Source organism: Cebus imitator, unplaced genomic scaffold (assembly GCF_001604975.1).
Source record: "Cebus imitator isolate Cc_AM_T3 unplaced genomic scaffold, Cebus_imitator-1.0 Scaffold68, whole genome shotgun sequence".
In the NCBI taxonomy this organism is placed as follows: domain Eukaryota; kingdom Metazoa; phylum Chordata; class Mammalia; order Primates; family Cebidae; genus Cebus; species Cebus imitator.
The window spans coordinates 6,426,977-6,449,187 of record NW_016107383.1 but is presented as its reverse complement, the minus strand read 5'-3'; the positions used below and the strand labels follow the sequence as shown (position 1 = coordinate 6,449,187).

The window sequence follows — 22,211 nt, the reverse complement described above, 5'->3', positions numbered from 1 at the left end:
TAAAGCAGAAAAATCTAGAGGTTAGGAGTGGATATCTTGAGCCAGAACGTCTGTGAATTCTGTGTGTCTTTGGACAAGTAACCTAACTTTCTATGCTTTCATCTCTTTACTGGCAAAATAAGGTTGATAGTGAACTAGCTCTTGGGTTGTCGGGTGGTTCAAATGAGTTAAAACATAAGTAGTAGCTTTTATTGTTTCTTGCTAATATTTCCGGTTCTCTTCTGTCTCCTAGCACATGGGAAGGTTGTACTTCTCCACTCCATTGAATGTGGTCATGTGATTTACCTAGGGCAAAGATCCATGAGTGAAAATCATGTGTGTCGCTTCTGAAGGCTGCCTGGGGCAATGAGTCTCCATGTTCTCTCTCCTCTCGCCTTGGTGATCAAGGGAGTGCATGTTGATATGGAAGTGTCCAAGGCAGAAGCAATGTAGGACACTGAGCCCAGATGTGGCAGACAGCTGCCCTGCTCTGTTGTGTGAGCAAGAAGCAAGTGTGTATTGTGCTAAGCTCCTGAGATGTTAGGCATTATTACGACTGGATAGCCTAGCCCAACCTGATACAACTTTAAAGCTCTTGGGATAGGCTTGGGATAACTTGGCCTATAACTGCACAGTGACACCTTCAGAACATAAATGCAGCAGTGTGGTTCCATGAAAGAGCAATTTTCCCTTTACTAACTTAAAACATACACTTGATCACGTCATTTGTTTGCAGCTCCTCAGTTACTTCCAATGAAATTAATAAAATAAAATGCAAATAACTTCACAGTCTCCCTTGCTTTGGTCTTCAGTCTCACCTTGTTCATCTTCCATTCACTCTCCTGCCAATCAGCCTGCTTGTCGTTCCCTGAACATGACGCCTACCTTGCTGACAAAGGGCCTCTGTACTTAACAAACCCTGGGCTTGAATCCATCTCCCACACCTTTTCTCTTTTTCTTTTTTGCTTTTTTAGACAGAGTCTCACTCTGTTGCCCAGGCTGGAGTGGAATGGCAAAATCTCGGCTCACTGCAACCTCCGTCTCCTGCGTTCAAGCAATTCTTCTGCCTCAGCCTCCTGAGTAGCTGGGACTACAGGTGTGTGCCACCACACCCAGCTAATTTTTGTATTTTTAGTAGAGACGGGGTTTCACCATGTTGGCCAGGCTGGTCTCGAACTCCTGACCTCATCATGTCTCAACTTAAATGTCAGCCCCTCAGAGAGGTGGATGCAGATGTTCCTTTATTCCTCCTTTCTTATTACTGTCTTAGGACCTTATCTGTGTCTTTCATATTCATCATGATTGATGATTAATTTGTCTACAGCCATTACCACCCTGAACACACTCATGTTATCTGATAACTAATTTTGCTTGTGTGTTCACACATTTCCTGTCTTTTTCTAGTAACAGAAAGGATGCCCCATGAGGACAGAGCCCGCATCTCTTTTGTTGATGGTTTGGTTTATCCCCAGAACGAAAACACTCCCTGGTTCACAGTAATATTTGATATGGAAGGATGGGGTGGGGCAGGAGAGGTAAAAAAGAAAGAGGAAGAAAGAGTTGTTCTAGAATTAAATTGGGGTCTTTCTGAATATAAAATACTATCCTAAAATGATTATTCTGAAAAGAAATAGAGAGTTTGTAACATGTGATGAGAATTCTAGAGATTAATGTATTTTTTATGAAATGATGCTTTATTACTTTTAGAAAACAGTATCAACTTATAAAATATAAATTAAGATATAAGTGTATTTCTGCCAAAGTAAGTCAATAAAAATGCACTTCAAAATCAGCTTTTATTACAGGCAATGCATTGTAAACTCGAAAATCCAGAATCTGAGTTACACTTTTTAACATTTCACTCAATATCAGTCTGATATGCTGGGTCCAAGTGATGACACATTCCAAACTAATGTAACTTTCTTGCAGCTTAAATAAACAAATTTAGATCACCAAGTAAAATCAAAGCCAAGTGTATTTGCACAACTCAAGAATGATGTGAATTAATTAGAATCTCTGGTAGTTTATACTTCACCATTTATAAGTGAACTTCGAGAGTCTTCTTAGTGACATGGTATTCAACTTTGTTTCCAATGGCCAAACGCTAAAATGTATAGAATATCTTTCTCTATACCCGCTATTAAATGTCATGGGCTAAGAAATCTGAGACAAAGAGAAAGAAGCGACTGATTACACACCCCAGTCATTTAGGGTGGAAGAGTTCTCTTAGGTGACTCTGGGTCAGGCTATCTTGATGGGCTGCAGACAAGTTTTTCTTCCCATAATTCCTGCTTTTTCAGGTGGAATCATATACCATAACTGAAAGGGAATGGCTGCTGGTTATCTGCTCATTGTCTTCTTTCAATCCCTGCAAAGACACCAAAAAATGATTTGCTTAGACCACCCCTCACCCCCAAAGTCACGCAAGTAGACTGCTTGAATCCTTCAGATGAAGTCTTCTTTCATTTTCAAAGAATATCAGGAGACTATGGGAAGGGCAGAAAGTCAGAGAACTTGGTGATCAGACAGACACCATCCTTCATGTTAGCCTTTTCCTGATCCAGAAAGAATCCAGCTTCTAGTTGTAAATGGTCCTATCCCTACTTTTTAAAGTTAGCTGTTACTAGGAAGATGTCACAGAGGAAAAGGAGCACACATTAAATTTATGGTTCTCTTTCGTTTCTATTTCAACTAGCACATAATAGAACTCAAATCTTTCTCAAATCCCTAGAGTTTTCCTTTGTGACCAGAAGACATAGTTTAAGGATTAGAGTCTGTTAGATTCCACCTCATTTCCACTCTGCCTTCTAGGGGTTTTCAGGCTTTCCTCAATATCAGAAGACAGGTGGACTCCTCCATCAACTGTTGGTAAACATTTAATGAATAATAAAATGTTGCTGATCTCTTAGTCCCAAGTCAACTGCTTCTTCTGTATTCTATTGCACTCAGAATGAATGAATGAATGAATGAATGAATGAATGAATGAGTGAGTGAATGAATGAGTAAATGAATGAATAAAAGTTTGAATGCTTACCTAAAGGATGACAACTGTTGTCTTTCTCGTGGACACTCAGTTGAGACTACAAAAGCTTAAGGTGATACTTAGAAATACAGGAAAAAGAATCCACATACATTGTTTTAAAGTTTTATTTGCTTACAAAAGAAAATGAAAATAGGTTTGCAAAAACTTATCTGCATGTACAGAGTAATCCCTGTAGATAAGGAGAGGCAACCCCTGGAACGCACTGCTGGATAAATTGATCATCAAAATTGTATCTCTTACATTAGAGCTGGTGGAAAGTCATTATTTCACGTGAGTTAAAACCACTGAGGAACTAAATCTATTTTTAAAACTACCAAATTCAGAAAGGTTACATCCAAATGCTTATTTTTGGATACCCATGAAACTGGTTGCCAAGTGATCTCAGAGTTGGACAGATCAATTAAACAAGAGGTAGTTTCTCCAATAATGTTCCTTTTTTTTTTTTTTTAATCAGCAAGGTTATTCCTACAGGGAGTAGGAGTATATGGTATCATCTCTGAACCTCTTTGAATTCTTTTCCTGCCAGGGCCATATTTCCTTCAAACACAATCATATCTGTTCATTTTAGGACTTGAGAGAGAAGATTCCAGAGTTCAATTTATTTTTCCTAATTCCTCTTTGAGCATTTTTCTCTAGAAAAACAAATTATCTGACATACCATTAAAACACCAAAAGGAAATTACTTCTACCAAGTCATAGATTAAGGGGACTTTTAAAAAATATATTTTTTTGTTAATAATAACAACAATAATATTAACATTATCCAAGGAGGAGATTTAGGCTGCTGAAGTGAGCCCCATCCCCCCAAAGTAGCATACAAACCACATAACAATATTTTCTCAAACAAGTTTCCTTAAGAGTTCTTGCAGTGGTCTTCAAATTTCCTCTGAGGCTATCAGACTCCAGGGCCCCACAGTTCCATAGCTTCCAGCTCATCTTGGACAGGGGTGAACTCAGGCTGATCTGGATGGGGAGCTAAAGAGGAAAAGTGGGGGTGGGGACTTGCTGGACCCCAGAATCATAAATTGATATTCTCCCCTCACCTGGGTCCTTAGAGACACAGAGATATCCTGCTGGGTAAAAAGCAGTGGGTATCTTAATCCACCACGCCCCTTGAACCTTCCCCACAAGGTTTCAGACAGTTAGTAAATGGACAAAGGGAAAGACATTACAGAAATTGTTAGAAAATTAGAATCATAGCCAACCATTTAAATATTATATGTTTTATTTACAGAAGAAACCCTGAAAACTCAGCAAAATTATAAAAGAAATAGAAATTTTAAAAAAAGATCTCATGTTAGAAGTCCATCACCAGGGGATAGCAGGGAGGGGAGGTCACCAGGGAAGGAAGGGAGAGTGGGGTGGTCAAGGAGAAAGATGCCCATCCATCCCTGTATGGGGAGAAGAAGGAGAAGGAGGCACAGTTAAGTAACTTCATTACGGAGCTGTCACACAGGGGAGTCTGGGATAAATTCTTGGCACACAATCATATACCTCTATCCAGCCTGACATGGAGCAGTCAGTGTCTATTGAAATAGACATATATGATTTGCTTATGGGTTCCAATGTTATCACGCCATCATGTTTGGAATGGAGTGGACAAGAGGTTTGAAAATGGGAAGGCAGCGATGCGGAAGAGGCAGGGAAGCAGGGTGTCCATTGTTAGGGGCAGGGGCTTGGTGGTGGTGGTCGACAGGACAGTTCTGTATCCAAAGTCAAATGCCAGGGCCAATGTAACCAGAGTGGAGGATTTCCACTTCAGTGCTGGTAATCATTGTAGGGGATCAGAACTTAATAAGGGATAGGGGTATTTGAGACAACAGGGAGGGAAAAGATGAACAGAGAAAAACACATCAGCAAAACGTTGTTAACCAATTCCTCTGATAACTAAGGTTAAATTTCTACCGAAGCAGAAAATTGTAGATCCATTAACTAACAAGTTCAGGGCCTCACAGCAGTCCCTCAGCCTCTCTCTTGTTGCTTCCAAGAGCGACTACATCAGAAAAGGGGCTATTGCACAGCACACCAGCATGCATGCTGCAGGTGATTTTAGGAAGCATACTCTTTCAGTCCAGTAGTTAGTGATAAGGCACAACTTTTGTTTCCACTCAGAACTATCCTTGGTCACCTAAAATGCAAGTGGTCTGCAGGATATCATTGAAAATAATCTAAGGAGCCCTCTTAATTACAGGAGAAGTTCTAAGTTTGACATTTCCCCAAACCAAGAGGAAAATTTTATGGGAGGTCTTGACCACATCACAGCAGTCACATAGAATGCGGACTCCAAAATAATGTTCAATCATGTCCTACAAATGTGCTAAATATGAAGTCAGAGGGCACGTATATCTAGGTCATCATTTGGAAGCAGGGAAGACTTAGATGTGCTGTTATTTTGAATTTGCTCTTAAGGTTTTTAAGGGAGTAGCCTCTATAGCAATTTGCACTTTATAGAAAATGCCTTGAGATAATTTACGGAAGTGAGGAGGTCAAGCCCTGCTTCCCATCCATAACCAATTTAACTTTTTTCTTAGCACTCTCTCGTCATTTTTATACTAAGCATAGTAAAACATTGATCAAAGCCCACAAGAGGAGCTTTTTTGTGACACTTACCTCCCACACCATAGGCAGAACATGAAGAGGGATCACAATATCCAGGCTGGCCAGAAGGACCTTGGGGTCCAGGAACCCCCAGATGACCGGGTGGGCCTCTTGGTCCAGGAGAGCCAGGGGGCCCAGGGCTGCCAGGCCGACTCTCCCCTGAAGGTCCTAAGAAGCACCCATAGATGAAAACAGTTGGTCTTTGGCCACAATTGGATAAGTTTTGAAACAACCAAGAAGAAAACTAGCTTTCACAGAAGCAACTCTTAGGACAATTAGGATAACCTCTTTCTCTCTTCTCAAGGAGTTCTTTTTCTTAGACAAGATTTCCTAGGCAGAGGATCACAGCGTAATCGCATATCCTCCTGAGGTCAATGCTTTTGGTCAATGCATTTAATCAGCTCAGGAAACTGGGAAACAAAATGTATTCTTTTCTATTACCTCTTGGATATTAAAGGAAAAGGAACATTCCATTCTCAACCTTATTTGCTTTTTGGAGCTTTTGTTTCCCAATGCAGTTCCTTATGAATCCAATCTATGAACGTGTACACACACAGATACAAACATGAACACACTCAAAGTTCAATGTCATCATCGAGTTAGAACAGCCGTGTAATTCAGTACTGGTGGATAACCCTAAATAATTAAATTTGTGTGAGTGTGAAATTGTCCTGCAGGAGACAAATGACAAGCTTGAAATTCAACCCAATATACTAATCCAAAATTTCTTTAACCTAGTGCACATTAATTGAGAACTCATATTGAGTAAAAATAAGAGAATTAAAATTTTTGTGACTCTAAGAAATTTGTCAATATGAGTTTTTTTCTGGCTTGTATGCTTGTTTGTTTTTAGGCCTGGTTCCAACAGTGTTGCAAAGGCATTCTTCCAAAGGAATTTCTCAACTAGAACTGAAATGAAAAGTGGGAACAAGTATCGCCTCCTATTTGAACAGCGTGGTGGCTCTCATATATTCAGCTTCTCAATCAACACTCACCAACCACCCATTCTGTGTAATGTGTAATGCTAGATCAGTTCCTCACACTATCTCTAATAACAGAAATATTTACACTGAAAATGAATCTATTGCATTAGGAACCTCTCTTAGAAAAAGTATGTTCCAAAATTTGTAATAGACTGGAAAGAAAAATATGTAAAGCACTTTACTCAATGCACTAAGACTGACATTATAAATATATATTATAATAAGATTGCATATTATTCTAATAATTCTAATATCGAATGTGTTCATCTGGAGACCATTCTAAAAGCACATAAAACGCAAACTCAAAACTTCCACAGAACTCATTCAGTAAGATTATCATGGCTGGAAATATCAGCGCTCACCAAATAGCCTTAAATTCCTCTAGTTTTTGTGTCTGCCTTGCAGTTCAGTTGGGGGTAGGTGATTAGTTCCAGACAATAAAATGTGAATGGAAATAAAATGACATCTCATTCTGTTTAGGAAGTTGAGACAATGTGCCTTTGTTCTTTGTTGTTGTTGTTGTTGTTGAGACAGGGTCTCCCTCTGTCACCCAGGCTGGAGTGCAGTGGTGCCCTCACAGCTCACTGTAGCCTCAATCTCCAGAGCTCGTGTGATCCTTCTCCTCAGCCTCTCGTGTAGCTGGGACGACAGGCGCATGCCACCATGCCTGGTTAAGTTTTGTATTTTTTTGTAGAAATGGGGTTTTGTTATGTTGCCCAGGCTGGTCTCAAACTCTTGGCCTCGAGTGATCCTCTTGCCTCAGCCTCCCAAATTGCTGGGATTACAGGAGCGAGCCACCATACCCAGACTGATGTGCCTTCTTTATTTTTCTCTTGGAGGCTGTATGATTCACCATGGTCATGGGTTCTGAGATGGAAGAGAGCTACCTTATTCATATGAAACGATGTGTGAGTGTGGAATAAAGCTTTATTGTGTAAACCCACTAAGAATCTGGGACTTATTTGTTACTATACCACAGAATATCCTATCCTAACTCACGCAAATAATCAGATCTCAGAATATGCTCTAACTTTTTGGTCCTGTGTATTGAGAGGATCATTACTAACCAAGAAGGCTCCCAATGAAACAAATAAGAAATACAGCCATTTCAGTTACATACGAGGATGTAAGATGACAATTTTCCTCACCTGCAATGCCAAGTGAATATAAAAATGTACAGTTGCAGTTTCTTGTTAGAAAGGAAGATTTACCTGCTGGTCCAGGGGGACCTCTTGGACCTTGGGTTCCAATGCCTGGATTTCCTTTTTCTCCCTTGATACCAGTTAGACCTGTTTAAAATAAAATAAAAGAAATGTTTAAAGTTCTTTTTAAAATAAAATCTTGGGCGGGGGCAGTGGCTTACCTCTGTAATCCCAGCACTTTGGGAGGCCAAGGCGGGTGGATCACAAGGTCAGGAGCTAGAGACCAGCCTGGCCAATATGGTGAAACCCCATCTCTACTAAAAACACAAAAATTAACTGGACACGGTGGTGCGTGCTTGTTGTCTCAGCAGTATTTGGGAGGCTGAGGCAGAAGAATCGCTTAAGTCCAGGAGGCGGAGGTTGCAGTGAGCTGAGATCACGCCACTGCACTTCAGCCTGGTGACAGAGTGAGACTCCAACTCAAAAAAAATAAAAAAATAAATAATAAAAATAAAATTAAATCTTTGTAGTTCAATATTTCTGGGGTTCAAAGGCGCTTCTCTGATGAAGACAATTAAGTGGGTTGGTTTGGGGTTATGAGTACCACAGGACTTTTAAATTAAATTCTGACACTGGTAGCATACGCAGAATCACATGTTGAAGTCCGGTTCTGTATTTGAGTGTGTGGCCTGTGATTACCATTCTGCAAGTCTATTGTTCTCCTTCCTACTGAAGTCCTACAGCCTGCCAAGAACTGGCCCTGTCTCTGCACACACCAGGCCATTCGACTTATGCAGTTGGCATTCTACAAGTAACACAATAGAAATCACAAGTGAACACGTCTAACATTTTCCTTTTGGTCCACCCTGTAATATATCTGCAAACGGCATGAAATATAATTAGGCAGCAACATTCTGAAGAGCATGAGTTTCCATTAAAACTTGGAAGCTTCGGAAAAGCCTGTGTTTGATTTGGCTGATTCAGCTCTATAAAAATCTAAATCTATTCATGTTTCTTTTCCACAGAGCAGACCTCTTATAATTTACAGTACTATTAACAAGCTATACATTTTCACAGGCAAACAACAAAGAAACCTATACGCTGACACCTCATCATCTAAACAGGTCCTATCACAAGATCACTTGAAAGGTGAGAGCACTTATATTGAGGCCCAAGATAGGGTTGCATTAAACTGGGTTCTGGGTTACCCTGGCTTGTATCATAGAAGATATTTGCTGCCTGTTTTTCATGTACAACAATGCTTTGAAATAGCAGCCTGCAGAACAGCATTTCTGTTTAATTATACCTACTGAGAAATTACGTTGAATTGGCAAAGCCTAGAAAGAAATATAAGTAAATGAAAAATGGCCAACTTAACAGGTAGCAGGCATGGAAGGGCTTTACGATATTTTTAAATTACAAATAACTATTTGTTTACTCCAAATATAATGCATATTCATGATCAATAAATTAGAAGATGCAACAAACAAGATGCTGGCACTTAAAAATAATTACTTTTAATATCTCAGTTTGTAACTTCCAGAAAGAAGTGTTGACGTAGTATTTGTTCTTGAAATTATTGGTAAAGAAGACTCCGGTGAGGAACAGGTTTTAGTTTTTTGTTTTTACACCGCACATATAATGACTGTTCCTAACCTGCAGCTTTGGTATTTTCTGTGCTCCCAGTAACAATCTCTTGTAGTCAAGACATAGACTGGCATCTCTTTTAAAAAGCTCTTCTTATTTACTAGGAGTCATCCAGGTTGGTCCACTCATTGCTAGAATTCCCAAACACCCAATCCTATTGTATGTCACTTTGATGGTGTTATCTGAGCTCACACAAGACCAGCACTTCCATGACAGCTCAGGGCACAAACCACCATGCCTGTGACTTTCTGTTCAGGATCTGGTTCTTCTCTTAAGAGCCCATAACATTTCTCAAAAGTAATAATCTCATCTGAGTTTTAAAAGCACACAGCTAACTCTGACTCAGCAATTTGTAATGCCCAATTGCTAATCGAGTTGTTCAGACGGAAACCCAAGCCATGGAAGCCTGCTGGGTATTAGCTTAGTAGCTAATCGGAGTTTGTAGTTTTTAGTTGAGAGCTGCTATTTCACTAGTCAGTGCTTGTGTCCCAGTGTGCATCTGAGAATGTAGCCGAGAATCCTTCTTCTTCTGCTTGGACTGGAGTCACATTTCTCATGGGGAATAACTAATTCTGAAAGAACTAGAACATAATAAAATATACTGATGACTAACACCAGGCTGCTCCTGATTAAGAGTGTGGTGACTCAGTGGCCTCTCCCGACCTCATGGTGCAGGATCATCTTGAACAGGATGGCTCCTAGTGCTTAATTCTTCACAAGAAGACATAGATCAGACAGAAGAGGATATCTGGGAAAGCATTCTTAGGAATAATCCCCAAATGATAGTTTTCTGACTTGTTTTTTTGCTTATTCATAAAGAGAGCTAGAGGTGGAGAAGATTGGGAACAGAAAATCTGGTTAATTTTCTCATACAGAGAAAAATAAACGGAATCATATTATCTGTAACATATGTCGAAGTAAGAAGAGAGAAAGACTCATAAAAATATTCAAAAAATAAATAAATAAATTCCAGCCCTGAAATGCCTTAGAAAAGAAAAAGGGAAATGTCTAAACATACAATTATATATTAACAAGGAATTTAAGACGTTATTCTTTTATTTATTTATTTTTTATTATTATTTTTGTCAGAGTCTCACTTTGTCACCCAGGCTGGAGTATAATGGTGTGATCTCAGCTCACTACAACCTCTGCCTCCTGGGTTCAAGCTAGTCTCCTGCCTCAGCCTCCCGAGTATCAGGGATTACAGGTGTGCACCACTATGCTTGGCTAATCGTTGTTTGTATTTTTAGTAGAGATGGGGTTTCACCATTTTGGCCTGGCTGGTCTCAAACTCCTGACCTCAAGTGATCTGTCCTCCTTGGCCTTCCAAAGTGCTGGGATTACAGTCATGAGCCACCACGCCTGGATGATTTTATTATTCTCCAAGTTATTATACTACAAACTACATTTAGGTGAATACATTACTGTTTGTCCATGTGTTCACTTATGGCTCTCCTACTGAAGGAATGTTCATGTCCATGACAAATGAACTTGGTTGTAGACCATTTTTTGGAGTGAAGCAATCTTGTTAAAAATTAGTATTTAAGTACCTTAGATGAGGATTGAGATCAAAGGCTAAGTGTAGAGACTTCAGGTCTCTAAAAACAGATCTGGATATATTTTCGATCAGCCCTGTAGAAACTAATTAAAAGGCGGGAAATCAAATATCCTGTGACTGTCCATGAGATGCTGAGGGCAGTGGATCCTGGGCATAAAGTCATTTTTTACAGACAAAACCCAGTCATGGCCCATGATAGATCTCCTTTGCACAGACCCAAGGTGGGGCCACTTGGTGCTGAGATGGGGTCACCAGTGCTAAATGCCAGTGTCCTTTCTACAAAAGCATTGAGACAGGAGACTCATGGGATTCCCAAATGCTAATTCCCTTCTTTTGAAATGCCCTTTACCTTGTCTGCCTCCATAACTTCTCCTCATTCTTTAAGGCCCAACTCAAAACTCCCCTATAACCATAGTAGGCAGAATCATGATAAACTCAAGAGGGCAAGGGATATATATGTTATTCCATGGCTATATCCTCAATGTTTTATATGATGCCTTCCACATAATATATAACTCACAAATATTTGTTGCAAGAACAAATGAAAGAATAAATGACTAAATGAGTGAATGAATTCTTTGCTTTCTTAGTAACTGCACCTCCTTTATTACTGAGTACTCCATAGGATTACGTAGTCTCATGTCCACATGGCCTGAGACATGGTTTTGGGGGCCAAAACCATTAGCCTCTTGATGGCTGGGGCTATGCCTTATTTATCTCTCTAGCATCAGCCCATGGAGAGTCTCACTGTTAGGTGGCCCAGTAAAGACTGGAAGACTAATGAATGAATTCAATGCCTAGACCAGTACTCAGCTGTCCATTATTATTTTTTTTTAATTTATTTTTAGTTCCGGGCTACATGTACAGAATGTGCAGGTTTGCTACACATGTAAACGTGTGCCATAGTGGTTTGCTGCACCTATCAACCCACCACCTAGGTATTAAGCCCTGCATGCATTAGCTATTGGTCCTGATGCTCTTTCTCCCTTTGCCATTCCTCCCTACAAGTCCCAGTGTGTGTTGTTCCCTTCCCTGTGTCCATGTGTTCTCATTGCTCTCATTTATTAATGAGAATATGTGGTGTTTGGTTTTCTGTTCCTGTGTTAGTTTGCTGAGGATGATGACTTCCAGCTTCATCCATGTCCCTGCAAAAGACATGATCTGATTCCTTTTTATGGTTGCATAGTGTTCCATGGTGTATATGTACATTTACTTATCTAGTCAATCATTGATGAGCATTTGGGTTGGTTCCATGTCTTTGCTATTGTGAATACTTCAGCTGTCTGTTATAAGCAAACATGCCTTTGAAAGATCAACAGACAAAATTCCTCAGGCTGGAGTTTCACTTTTACACTCCTAGTAAACATTGCTTTTTCTAACAAGTTCCTTGTGTGGTGGTGATATCAACTAGTAGAGCCTTTTAGAGATGAATATAATTGGCTCCAATTAAGCTTGAGGTACTGCAATTTTTAAAATGAGCACAGCTAATATAAATTAAGATCTAACTTAGCAAAAAATATGATTTAGCCAAGATTAAAATACCTTAGTTTTCTGTAGAGTAACCAAAATAATATTTAGGATCATCAGAAAGAGGTCTCCTCCCTCCATCTCCTCCCTCTCCTTCTCTCTCTCTTTTTCTAATAGACTATCTTTTAGAGCAGTTTTGGGTTCATAGTAAAACTGAGTGAAAGATGCAGAGATTTATCATATACACCCTGCTCCCACAGATGCATAGCCTCGTCCATTCTACAACGTCCTCCATCAGAGTGGTACATCTATCATATTCATTCATTCTTCAGAGTCTCATTAGAAACCATTTCAGGTTACCTGATTCTCCCTCACCACTAACCTCATACTGACTCGCCAATATTTTCATTTTCTGGCCCACGAAATCAGGGACTTGTTTGTTTTAGATCTTCATCCTATTCCCAGTGCTGGTCACATATTAAACACTCACAAAATATCTATCAAAGAAATGGATGATGAATGGAACACAAATTTAATTGCAGACTTTGACAAGTCAAAAACGTGCCTGAGACGGCGTCAGCACTGCCTATAGATGATCTCACTGTGTTTCAGATGCCAGCTGCTTCGCATGAACAAACTCATGTTGTTTTCACATGAGCCAAGAGGGCAGGCACTACTATTAACCCTGAAAGAGAACTGGATCCTGACAGGTTAAGTCAGGATCCTTAGCTAGGAGATAACAGAGCCAAAATCTCAACCCAGGCAGATGGGCGCAGAAGCCTCTGTGTTCAACCACGACACTCCCTGCCTCTCCATCCTAAGCTGGACCTGAAGGCTCTTTCTTGTCTTGCTATTAGTTATAGCTTCCCAAACCTCTGGCCAAATGTGTCTGCACATTCTCTCTGGCCTCACACTCAGCGGTCAGCCCTTGTGTTTATCAACCCCATCTCCTCAGCCGCTTTCTTCAATTTGTATACTTGCTCTCTACCCTGAGCAAGATTTGCAGTTGATTTTCAGGGGGTTTATCCTGCTCACACTGACATGTCCGAGGACTGGCCCTTGGTTGTCTGCTTCCTATTTTGTTTGGCCTGTTGGCCTCTCCCCCCCAGCCTGGAGTCTCATGCTGCTCCATGGAGCACAGTCACTCCTTCCTGATCCCCAGACATTCTGAGGAACTCCTAGGATTTATGCCAAGGAAGCTATGCAAGGCCTGGGGAATGCTTCTGTTGTAATTGTACCAAAAAGTCACAGAGACGATAGATCAAGGTTTGCTGTGCTATTACATTGTCTGTTGCCTGGGATATGCTGGTGATGGCTTGCAAGGACAGTCTGTTCTTTGCTTAATGTTTGTATGAATGCTTACTAAGTGCAAGGTACTGGACCTAGCACCTAGTTCCAAGAAGGCAGATTAACTGGACTCAATTCAGTAAGTACTGTCAGCATTTTGTTAAGCTCTGCTATTTCTGCATGCACGGTCTGTAGGACGAGTACCAGTTTCTGGGGCTCCATGCTTCACACTAAGATGGACAGGGATGGAGAACTCATAGTCATTTTACATGTAAATAAACCTTGCAAATAATTGCTAAAGACCCCTCTTCCTATTGTCTTTTTCATATGACAACTGGCCATCTACTGTGCCTTTATAATTCAGGGCTCAGCCCAGGAAATGGAAACCACTCTAGACCTTTCAGGAAGACGAAATTTGGAATTTAATACAGAGTCTTGGTAACACGAATGACGGAAAAGCTCAGAAGCCAAACAAAGATATAACTTACAAATTGGCAACAGCAAGGAGCCACTATTGCTCATAGGAGTGTAGAGACAATGAGAAAGAAATGTGTGACTTGGATCCAGAGCTCAGGGCCTTATGGGGATCTAGAAACAGAGGTGGAGACTGTCCAGTAGAAACCGAAGTGCAGAGGGGTTGTGGCTACAGCTGGAGTTGCAGAAGAGGCAGGGGCGGGGCTTGCCCTTCTTCATATCCTCCAGTCCTCCTCAAGGTCTCCCATTGGGCTGACTTGGCCAAAGAGCAGAGGGCAAAGGGGCCTGGACACTTAGCACCCTGAAGCTAAAGCCTGGCGAAGGCAAACAACACAAACTGCCTAGCCCAGTCCCAACATCAGCCACTGGGAATCGGAGTCAAAAGCACTCCTCCTGCATGTAGAAGGTCGCCATGGAGTAGGAAACACAGACAGGTAACAAGTAGTTATAATGCAGTGTGAAAACAGCTACAGCAGAATATGAGAGCACAGAACTGGGGCACCTGTGGGGACTGCAGGAGGCTTTCCACTATGTCTGACCCCTGAAATGACATCTTGCAGAACAGGCGTTATCTGCATAAAGAAGTGACAGATGGGCCAGGCATGGTGGCTCACACCTGTAATCTCAGCACTTTGGGAGGCCAAGGAGGGCGGATCATGAGGTCAAGAGATTGAGACCATCCTGGCCAATGTGGTGAAACTCATCTCTATTGAAAATAAAAAGATTAGCTGGGTGTGGTGGCATGTGCCTGTGGTCCAAGCTACTTTAGGAGGCTGAGGCAGAAGAATTACTTAAACCTGGGAGGCAGAGGTTGCAGTGAGCTGAGATCGTGCCACTGCATTCCAGCCTGGGTGACAGGGTGAGACTTAGTCTCAAAAAAAAAAAGAAGTGACAGATGGGAACTGTGGCATATGAATGTGCATGTGCAAAGGCTTGCAGGTGAGAGACAACAGAATGTGCCTGAGGACCAGAAATGTTTCGGTATGGCTTTGGCACTTCCAGGTTATTTCACAGGCGACAAAATATAAGGCTAGTCTGGGCCAGAGCATGACAAGCTTGATGTGCCAGACTATGGAGGGACACTAACTTATAAGGGCCACCTTCAGTTCCCCCTACTTAATTTTGTGTTCATAACTTTGTATTTTTTTTCTTTAAGATGAACTCCAAGTTGTAAGCTTCAGGTTCTGCAAAACCTGGATCTGCTCCTTCTGGGTGCTACAAGACAACATATTAGATAAGGCAGCTTAGCTCCACCAGTAAACCCTGCACTAGTGCCACAGAAAAGCCAGAGGAAAACGGGTTGAATCATTAAGTGGGGCCACTCAGTGATCAAAGGAATCCACTAATCAGATCAAGATCAAGGCAAAGGGGTTAGCACTTCAGGTCTTTCTATTAGTTGCTATCAGACAAGATAGCATAGGTAGAGGGTCCTTTGGTATTTGTGTTGGTTTGCCTCTCCCACAGACTCACCTAAATGTGGGCTGCAAGAGGGAGGAAGTGCAGTAGGAAGGAAAGAGAAGTAGGAAGAGCAGACATTAAAAAGAGAAGGGGAGAGAGAGAGAAGAAGAAAATGAGGTGCAAAGTTCATCAGCGCATACCAGCCTAGTGTAGCCTGCAGGCTGAGCACTTACAGCTGCAGGTGAGGGGCAGGAAGGAATGGGCATTAAATCAGGCAACAGGAATCTGGGCTTTTTGTTCACCCAGTTTTGCCGCTGATGCTATGACCTCACTGGTACATGAGAATGTCAGGCCAAATGCCAGTCTATTACTTTCTGCTACAAAATGTTGATGATTTCTCCTTCCACTATTGACTATTAAGAAAACCATAAATTATTCAAAATTAGTGGGAAAGGGAGCCAATTTCTATAGCTTAAAAATGAACATTTCAGGTTCAGCGTGAATATTTGGCCAGTTGATAACATGTAAATTGGAGCTTGGTCTTCATTCCTTGCAGAACTGGAAAATGATATGATGCTCTCCAGTCTTGGAAAAGTGAGCTGTGTCCAGGCATTGGGATAGACTGAGTCAGGGTCTACAGAATTTAAAACAAAATGTGTTGTGACCAAGAGCCCTTCATGATCAGCATGAAAGACTCATTATGTTCTCACTCATAAGTGGGAATTGAACAATAGAACACATGGAAACAGGGAGAGGAACATCACACACCAAGAACTGTCCGGGCGTGGAGGGAAAGCGGAAAGAAAGCATTAGGAAAAACGCCTAATGCAAGCAGGAATTAAAACCTAGATGATGTGTTGGCAGGTGCGGCAAACCACCATAGCACATGTATACCTATGTAACAAGCCTGCACATTCAGCATATGTATCCCGGAACTTAATGTAAAATTAGAAAAAAAAAGATAAACACATCCCAAATCGACAATACTCATCATGTTTTTCCAAACTAGCAAAGAAGTTCAGGAAAGTCAATCTATTTTGCTATATTTACATAGTAATTTAATGCCATAGTCAAATCTAGAACAATGAAAATGGAAAGGGTTAATATATCTTTTCTCTGCATATTTTTACCCTCCTCTGAAAAGACATTTTGATATATTAACTTACTGCAGTCATTGCTACAAAGGCCATATCAAAAAATTCACTGAAAATGGTTTATCACAGCTAATACAAACAGCTTTAGTTTTATCATATGAACTGCATTATATTTCCACTTTACTTGTGTTCAAGGCCTGAACATTTAGAAAATGAAAAAATACATCCCTACATTAAAAAAAAAAAACCGAGTTCCTTTCTCTCCCTCTCTTCTGTTATCAAGTAAAATGAAATGTCCTTCGAAGGAAATTTGCCATGATTTTCTGGTTAAATTACACGATGACGACCTGAAAGGAAATTGCTTACACTGTCCACGTGACGATAATTTGCAATTAACACGACATCTCAGGATTGATGCACTATATCCACATGGGCTTTTGCTTTTATTAGAGCTTGAGGGTGAATGAGGAATGGCGGTCAAAAAGCTAGCCAAGAGGTAATCAACACCATAAACTAGTTATGATTTATGAAATAACTATTGTATTTCATGTATTATGAGGAATAATAGAAAAATGTACATTAAAATTTGTTTTGGGGAATGACGTAGCCTCCTTGGTAAAAAAAGATGAACAGAAAGAAGTCATTAAAGGCCAACTCAAGAAAGTGTACTCTATCTGGATATTGAATGATACGTGTCACACACTAATGCAGTAGGATTAATCAGCCATTGATTTATCAAATATTCATTAAAACTGACTAACAGACTTTCCAATTGAGGTTAAAAAAACTCTTTTTTTTAACCTACAGAAATAATAATATAAGCTTCCAAGGCAAAGCAAGACAAAACACCAGTTACAGCTGTCTATTATTGTAACAGTCATATTCTACTAATTATAAAGCGTGGGAACATAATTTAATGGTAATTTTAATTTGTCAATGGCTTTTCTCTCTCATTCTTTGTGTTTGTTTTGAAAGCTGATTTTGTTCTAATTACAATTAATTTCAGAAACAGGAACACAAAAGAAAATCTTCAAAAATATTTTTTCCCAATAATTGTTACTGTTTTTTTAAAGTGCTTAAAGCTGCATCTTGCATTTTCCTCTGAAAACCTACATCTGGCATTTGGATGATTTAAAAGAATACAGGAGAGAAAACAAACATAAATGGCGAAAACAGGCAGAGTAAGCCAACTCTTCACAAGAGCCCTTAATTACTCAGCATTGCAGACGTCATATGGCTTGGAAATAATTTCAATGGATGAACGCATCACTCCCTCTTTGCAATGCACAGCCAGAAGGCCTTATTTTAATTTAGAAGAGTGGGATGGTTTAAACAGACACTCACAAAATCTTTCAAATGCCTCCCTCCAAAATGTACAGCCCATTCCTCTCTCCTTGAGCGTGGGTCGGCTTTCTGACTCCCTTTTAACAAATAGAACATGGTGAAAGTACAAGCTTGGGCTTCTGAGACTAGGTATCAAAATCCTAATGGGGACTCTTCTTTGCTTTCTCTCTCGGATCAGTGGCTGTGAGGAAAGCAGACTCCATGCTTTGAAAATGAACTCTTGACCAACCCCATGAAGAGATCCAAGGTGAGCAACTGAGCCCTCCTGCCAATAGTCAGCCAGGACCTGAGACTCCTGCCAACATCTCTGTGAGGGCACCATCCTGGAAACAGCTGCTCCAGCTCCAGTCAAGCCTTCAAATGACTGGCACCCTAAATGACATCTTGACTGCAATTTCATCTAAGACTATTAGCCAAGAGCACCCACATAAAACTCAAATCTCTGATCCATAAAAATGGACATTATATATATTTGTTGCTTTAATCCACTAAGTTTTAAAGTAATTTGTTACACATTAATAGATCACTAATGCAGTTTCTTCCTGCAGCCACTTTGTAATAGGAAAAAATCAATAAAAGATGATGCAAAGAAGAAAAAAAAGCCGACAGAACCTTCCTTGTCAGTGCCTCAAGATGACTATAACATTAGGAAAACACAATTCACTAAACCTGCAGAGAAAGGTCTTGTTCAGAAGGGCATTCAAATTGGGCTTTACCAGATAAGTACTGGGTGGAAAAAAGAAAGAGAAAACTATTTTGTTCATCCTTCAGGAAATGAGAGGCAGGGGATGGGGAATCAAAGAAGAAAGAAGACAACAGTATTTCAGCAGATTTTTTCTTTTCTTTTTTTTGGGCAGAGTCTTGCTCTGTCACCTGGCTGGAGTACAGTGGCACGATCTCGGCTCACTGAAACCTCTGCCTCTCAGATTCAAGGGATTCTCCTGCCTCAACTTCCCAAGTAGCTGGGATTATAGGCAAGTGCCACCACACCCAGCTACTTTTTGTATTTTTTTAGTAGAGACAGGGTTTCACCATGTTGGCCAGGCTGGTTTTAAACTCCTAACCTTAAGCAATCTGCCTGCCTTGGCATCCCAAAATGCTGGGATTACAGGTGTAAGCCACCGCTACCAGCCTATTTTAGCAAATTTTTAACAGCAGTAAAAAGAAAGAACATGTCTCATGCAACTGAATATCCACTGTAATACAAAATCACAGGGAAGACTTGAAAATATTTAAGTGCCAATTAGCAAATCATAAAGCTCTAGCAGCACTCAATCTTTAATCAAGATGATCTGTCCCATAGAGATAATTTTTCTAGGAACCAGCTAGGATACAAGGGGCATTAGGAAATCTCACAGAAATGATCTTTACCATTGCAGTATTCCTGGCTCAGAAGTGCTATGGTTTTACTCAGAAGTGGTATGGTCTTTTTCTTTTTTTGACTCTTCCCTCCTCACTTATTTTGGAATGTGCTGGAAACAGCTTGCAACGTCCCTTTAATAGCTCCCTGGCCTCACAAGTATTGGATGACATGACAAATTCTCCTTCATAGAAGGTACAGGTGAACCAGAACTGGAGGGGCATTTGGAATCCTTCCTTCTTCAGAAAGTGTGATTGCCTCAAGATGCATTTGGTTTTCTGTAGAGCTAGCCCATGTTTCTTGGGAGTGAAGTATCCAAACCACTGTTCATCCAGGTTTCCTGAATGATTTGCTCCCTGCGCTCAATCCTTTCTGCAAGCTCTGTTGCTTCTATGGAACTGTAGACAGGATATGAAGCCCTACAGAGCCCCGACAGTTCCCCTGGGAAATCAGAGGCAGAGGAGTCCTCTTTGGCCTTGTCACTTCCTGGCACCAGCTGCTTCCTTTTTAACCACAGGAATATCCCACTTCTCTCTCCCAACTTTAAAATCAATCTGGAACTCAGTTTTCTCTCTAGGTGTCTGAGTCCTGTTGACTCACAGCTCAACCTGAGCATTAGGGAGACAGGTTTAGCTTTTGTGTGGGTGCGCCATTTCCCATGCTGCCATTTCTGAGTCTCTGAAAGGGAGTGTTACCTATTCATGGTGCTCAAAGGAAAGTTGATTCCTTGTTTACTTTTGTTTGCTTGGAGGAGTTTGTTTGCCATTCAGTGTGTGGGAAAAGGAGGACAAGAGAATTTACATTTATTTGCATAATATAATCATGTGCTCATTATCTTAGTAGATCACTACTGTGAACACAACAGAGACAAATCCAGAGTGACATAGGTCTTTCAAATGGCGTCCTGAAGCAGAAATTGTAGAATGTTTACCTTGCTCTTAGGATAAGTTCAAATTCCTTACCCAGACTCACAAAATGTTGGTTGCATGCTGCGGCCTCTGTCTACGCCTCCCTCCTCCTGAATTCTTACTATCCCTTTAACTCACCAAGCTCCAACAATGCTATTCTTTCTTTCTCTTATCCAAAACAACGGAGCTTAGTAGGGGCAGTGCCATCCCTAGGAGATGTTCTTAATACTTGTAGAAGAACTTCTGGTTGTTGAAATGATTAGAGGTTGTTTTTATATTTAAATACATATTGGAATAAATTATTTGACTATAAATTACTTCCCTTTTAGTTCTCCTTTGTACTACACTGGAGAACATTCTAATGTATCTATTTAGCGTTGTTGGTTATATGACATGTGAAGATAGGTTATAGTTAATATCTATGAATTTTATTTTGGAACTCTAAAAGAGACATGAGGAATTAGTTGTCAAAGGGGAGAGGGTTGAGAATTACTGCTTCTCAGCCCTGTCCCCATTCATAACAAATAATTTCTGACATCGGCTAGAGTTGAGAATCACTGCTTTAGAGGTTTCAAGCCCTTTCTTACCTCAGGACCTTTGCACGTGCTGTCGCCTCCTCTGCCTCGAATGCTCTTCCCCAGCTCTATTATTGCTATGGCAAGTTCCTACTAAAGTTCTAGGTCTCAGCTAAAACATCACTGACCAAGTCAGAGTCTCCTTTTGTATGCCAATATCATCCTCTACTTTTTCACTGCACTTATTACAACTGAAATTAAATGATTCATGTATTGTTTGCTTAATATCTGTCTCCCACTAAACAGTAAGTTGCCATGAAAGTCAGGAAAGATATACCCTGTTTGCCACCACGTCATCAGTGACCAACACAAGTTGGAAGTGAAGTAGATGCTCAGTAAGTACCACTGAATGAATGAACGGAGATTCAGAGATTAGGTTTTAAGCTTAAGCAGTCAAGATCAAACAGCTAATTAAGTAGGGAAGCTGGCAAGCACAGGAATTCTGGAATCATACATATCCAGATCTGAATTCTAGACCCCTATTGTTACGCTGCGTGATCCTGGACAATTAACAATCTAGCAGAGCCTGTTTCCTCATCAAGCATGGAACTAATCCTGATCTCATAAGATTTTTATGAGCATTACATAACACGTTTAGTGATGGACACATAGTCGTTGCTTAATAAATGTGAGCACCCGTTCTTTTCAAAGACCACACTGACATCTTCCCTTACATTCTATATAACTCATTTAGCATTTACCATCTCCCAGTTTGTGCCCTCAGCAATGTTTTGTATTCCTTCCTTATTCAAACCAGTTCTTCTACTTTACCCAAATGAGGTAGTGTGTACAGGACCCAGCGCAATACTTGGCAGATGCAACTGGAGCCTAATAAGGAAAAGCTGTAAATAATAGTGTTGTCTATCTGCCAAGCCAAAAAACCTTACATAAACTCTGCATTTAATATTTGCTGATTTATTGTATAAGATAAGCCAGATATAAATTCCAGCTGTTATAGATATACAATCTAAAAATGAAACTCTTTAGATGGTTAGGTTAGTTAGATGATTAGATGGTTTCTCTGATTCAATAATTTTGGGGGATTATGGAAACTGATTAGGTTGGGCATGGTGGCTTGCGCCTGTATCCCAGCACTTTGGGAGGCCGAGGTCGGGGGATCGCTTGTGGTTAGGAGGTCGAGACTTGCGTGACTTACATGTTAAAATGCCATCTCTACTAAAAATACAAAAATTAGCCAGGCATGGTAGTGCATGGCTGTAGTCCCAGCTTCTTGGGAAGCTGAGGCAGGAGAATCACTTGAACCCAGGAGGTGGAGGTTGCAGTGAGCCAAGATCTGAGATTGCTGCACTGCATTCGAGTCTGGGCAACAGAGCAAGACTCCATCTCCAAAAAA

General features: G+C 40.6%; 1 protein-coding gene across 4 annotated transcripts in view; it reads right to left on the bottom strand.

Moving 5' to 3' along the window:
* Nucleotides 1-3,112: 3,112 nt before the first annotated feature.
* The window catches only part of COL14A1 (collagen type XIV alpha 1 chain), a 255,166-nt gene continuing 236,067 nt past the window's right edge, over nt 3,113-22,211 (bottom strand). For 3 of the 4 annotated variants that reach the window (XM_037739316.1, XM_017530706.2, XM_017530707.2), the window contains exons 46-48: nt 7,815-7,892; nt 5,633-5,788; nt 3,113-3,997 (exon numbers count right to left, since the gene is read on the bottom strand). In XM_037739316.1, the coding sequence (XP_037595244.1) occupies nt 3,918-3,997; nt 5,633-5,788; nt 7,815-7,892 (314 nt within the window). In that variant the 3' untranslated portion in view covers nt 3,113-3,917. Of the gene's footprint in view, nt 3,998-4,441; nt 4,813-5,632; nt 5,789-7,814; nt 7,893-22,211 lie in introns of those variants that run through there. The other variant, XM_017530708.2, reaches the window with a different exon arrangement.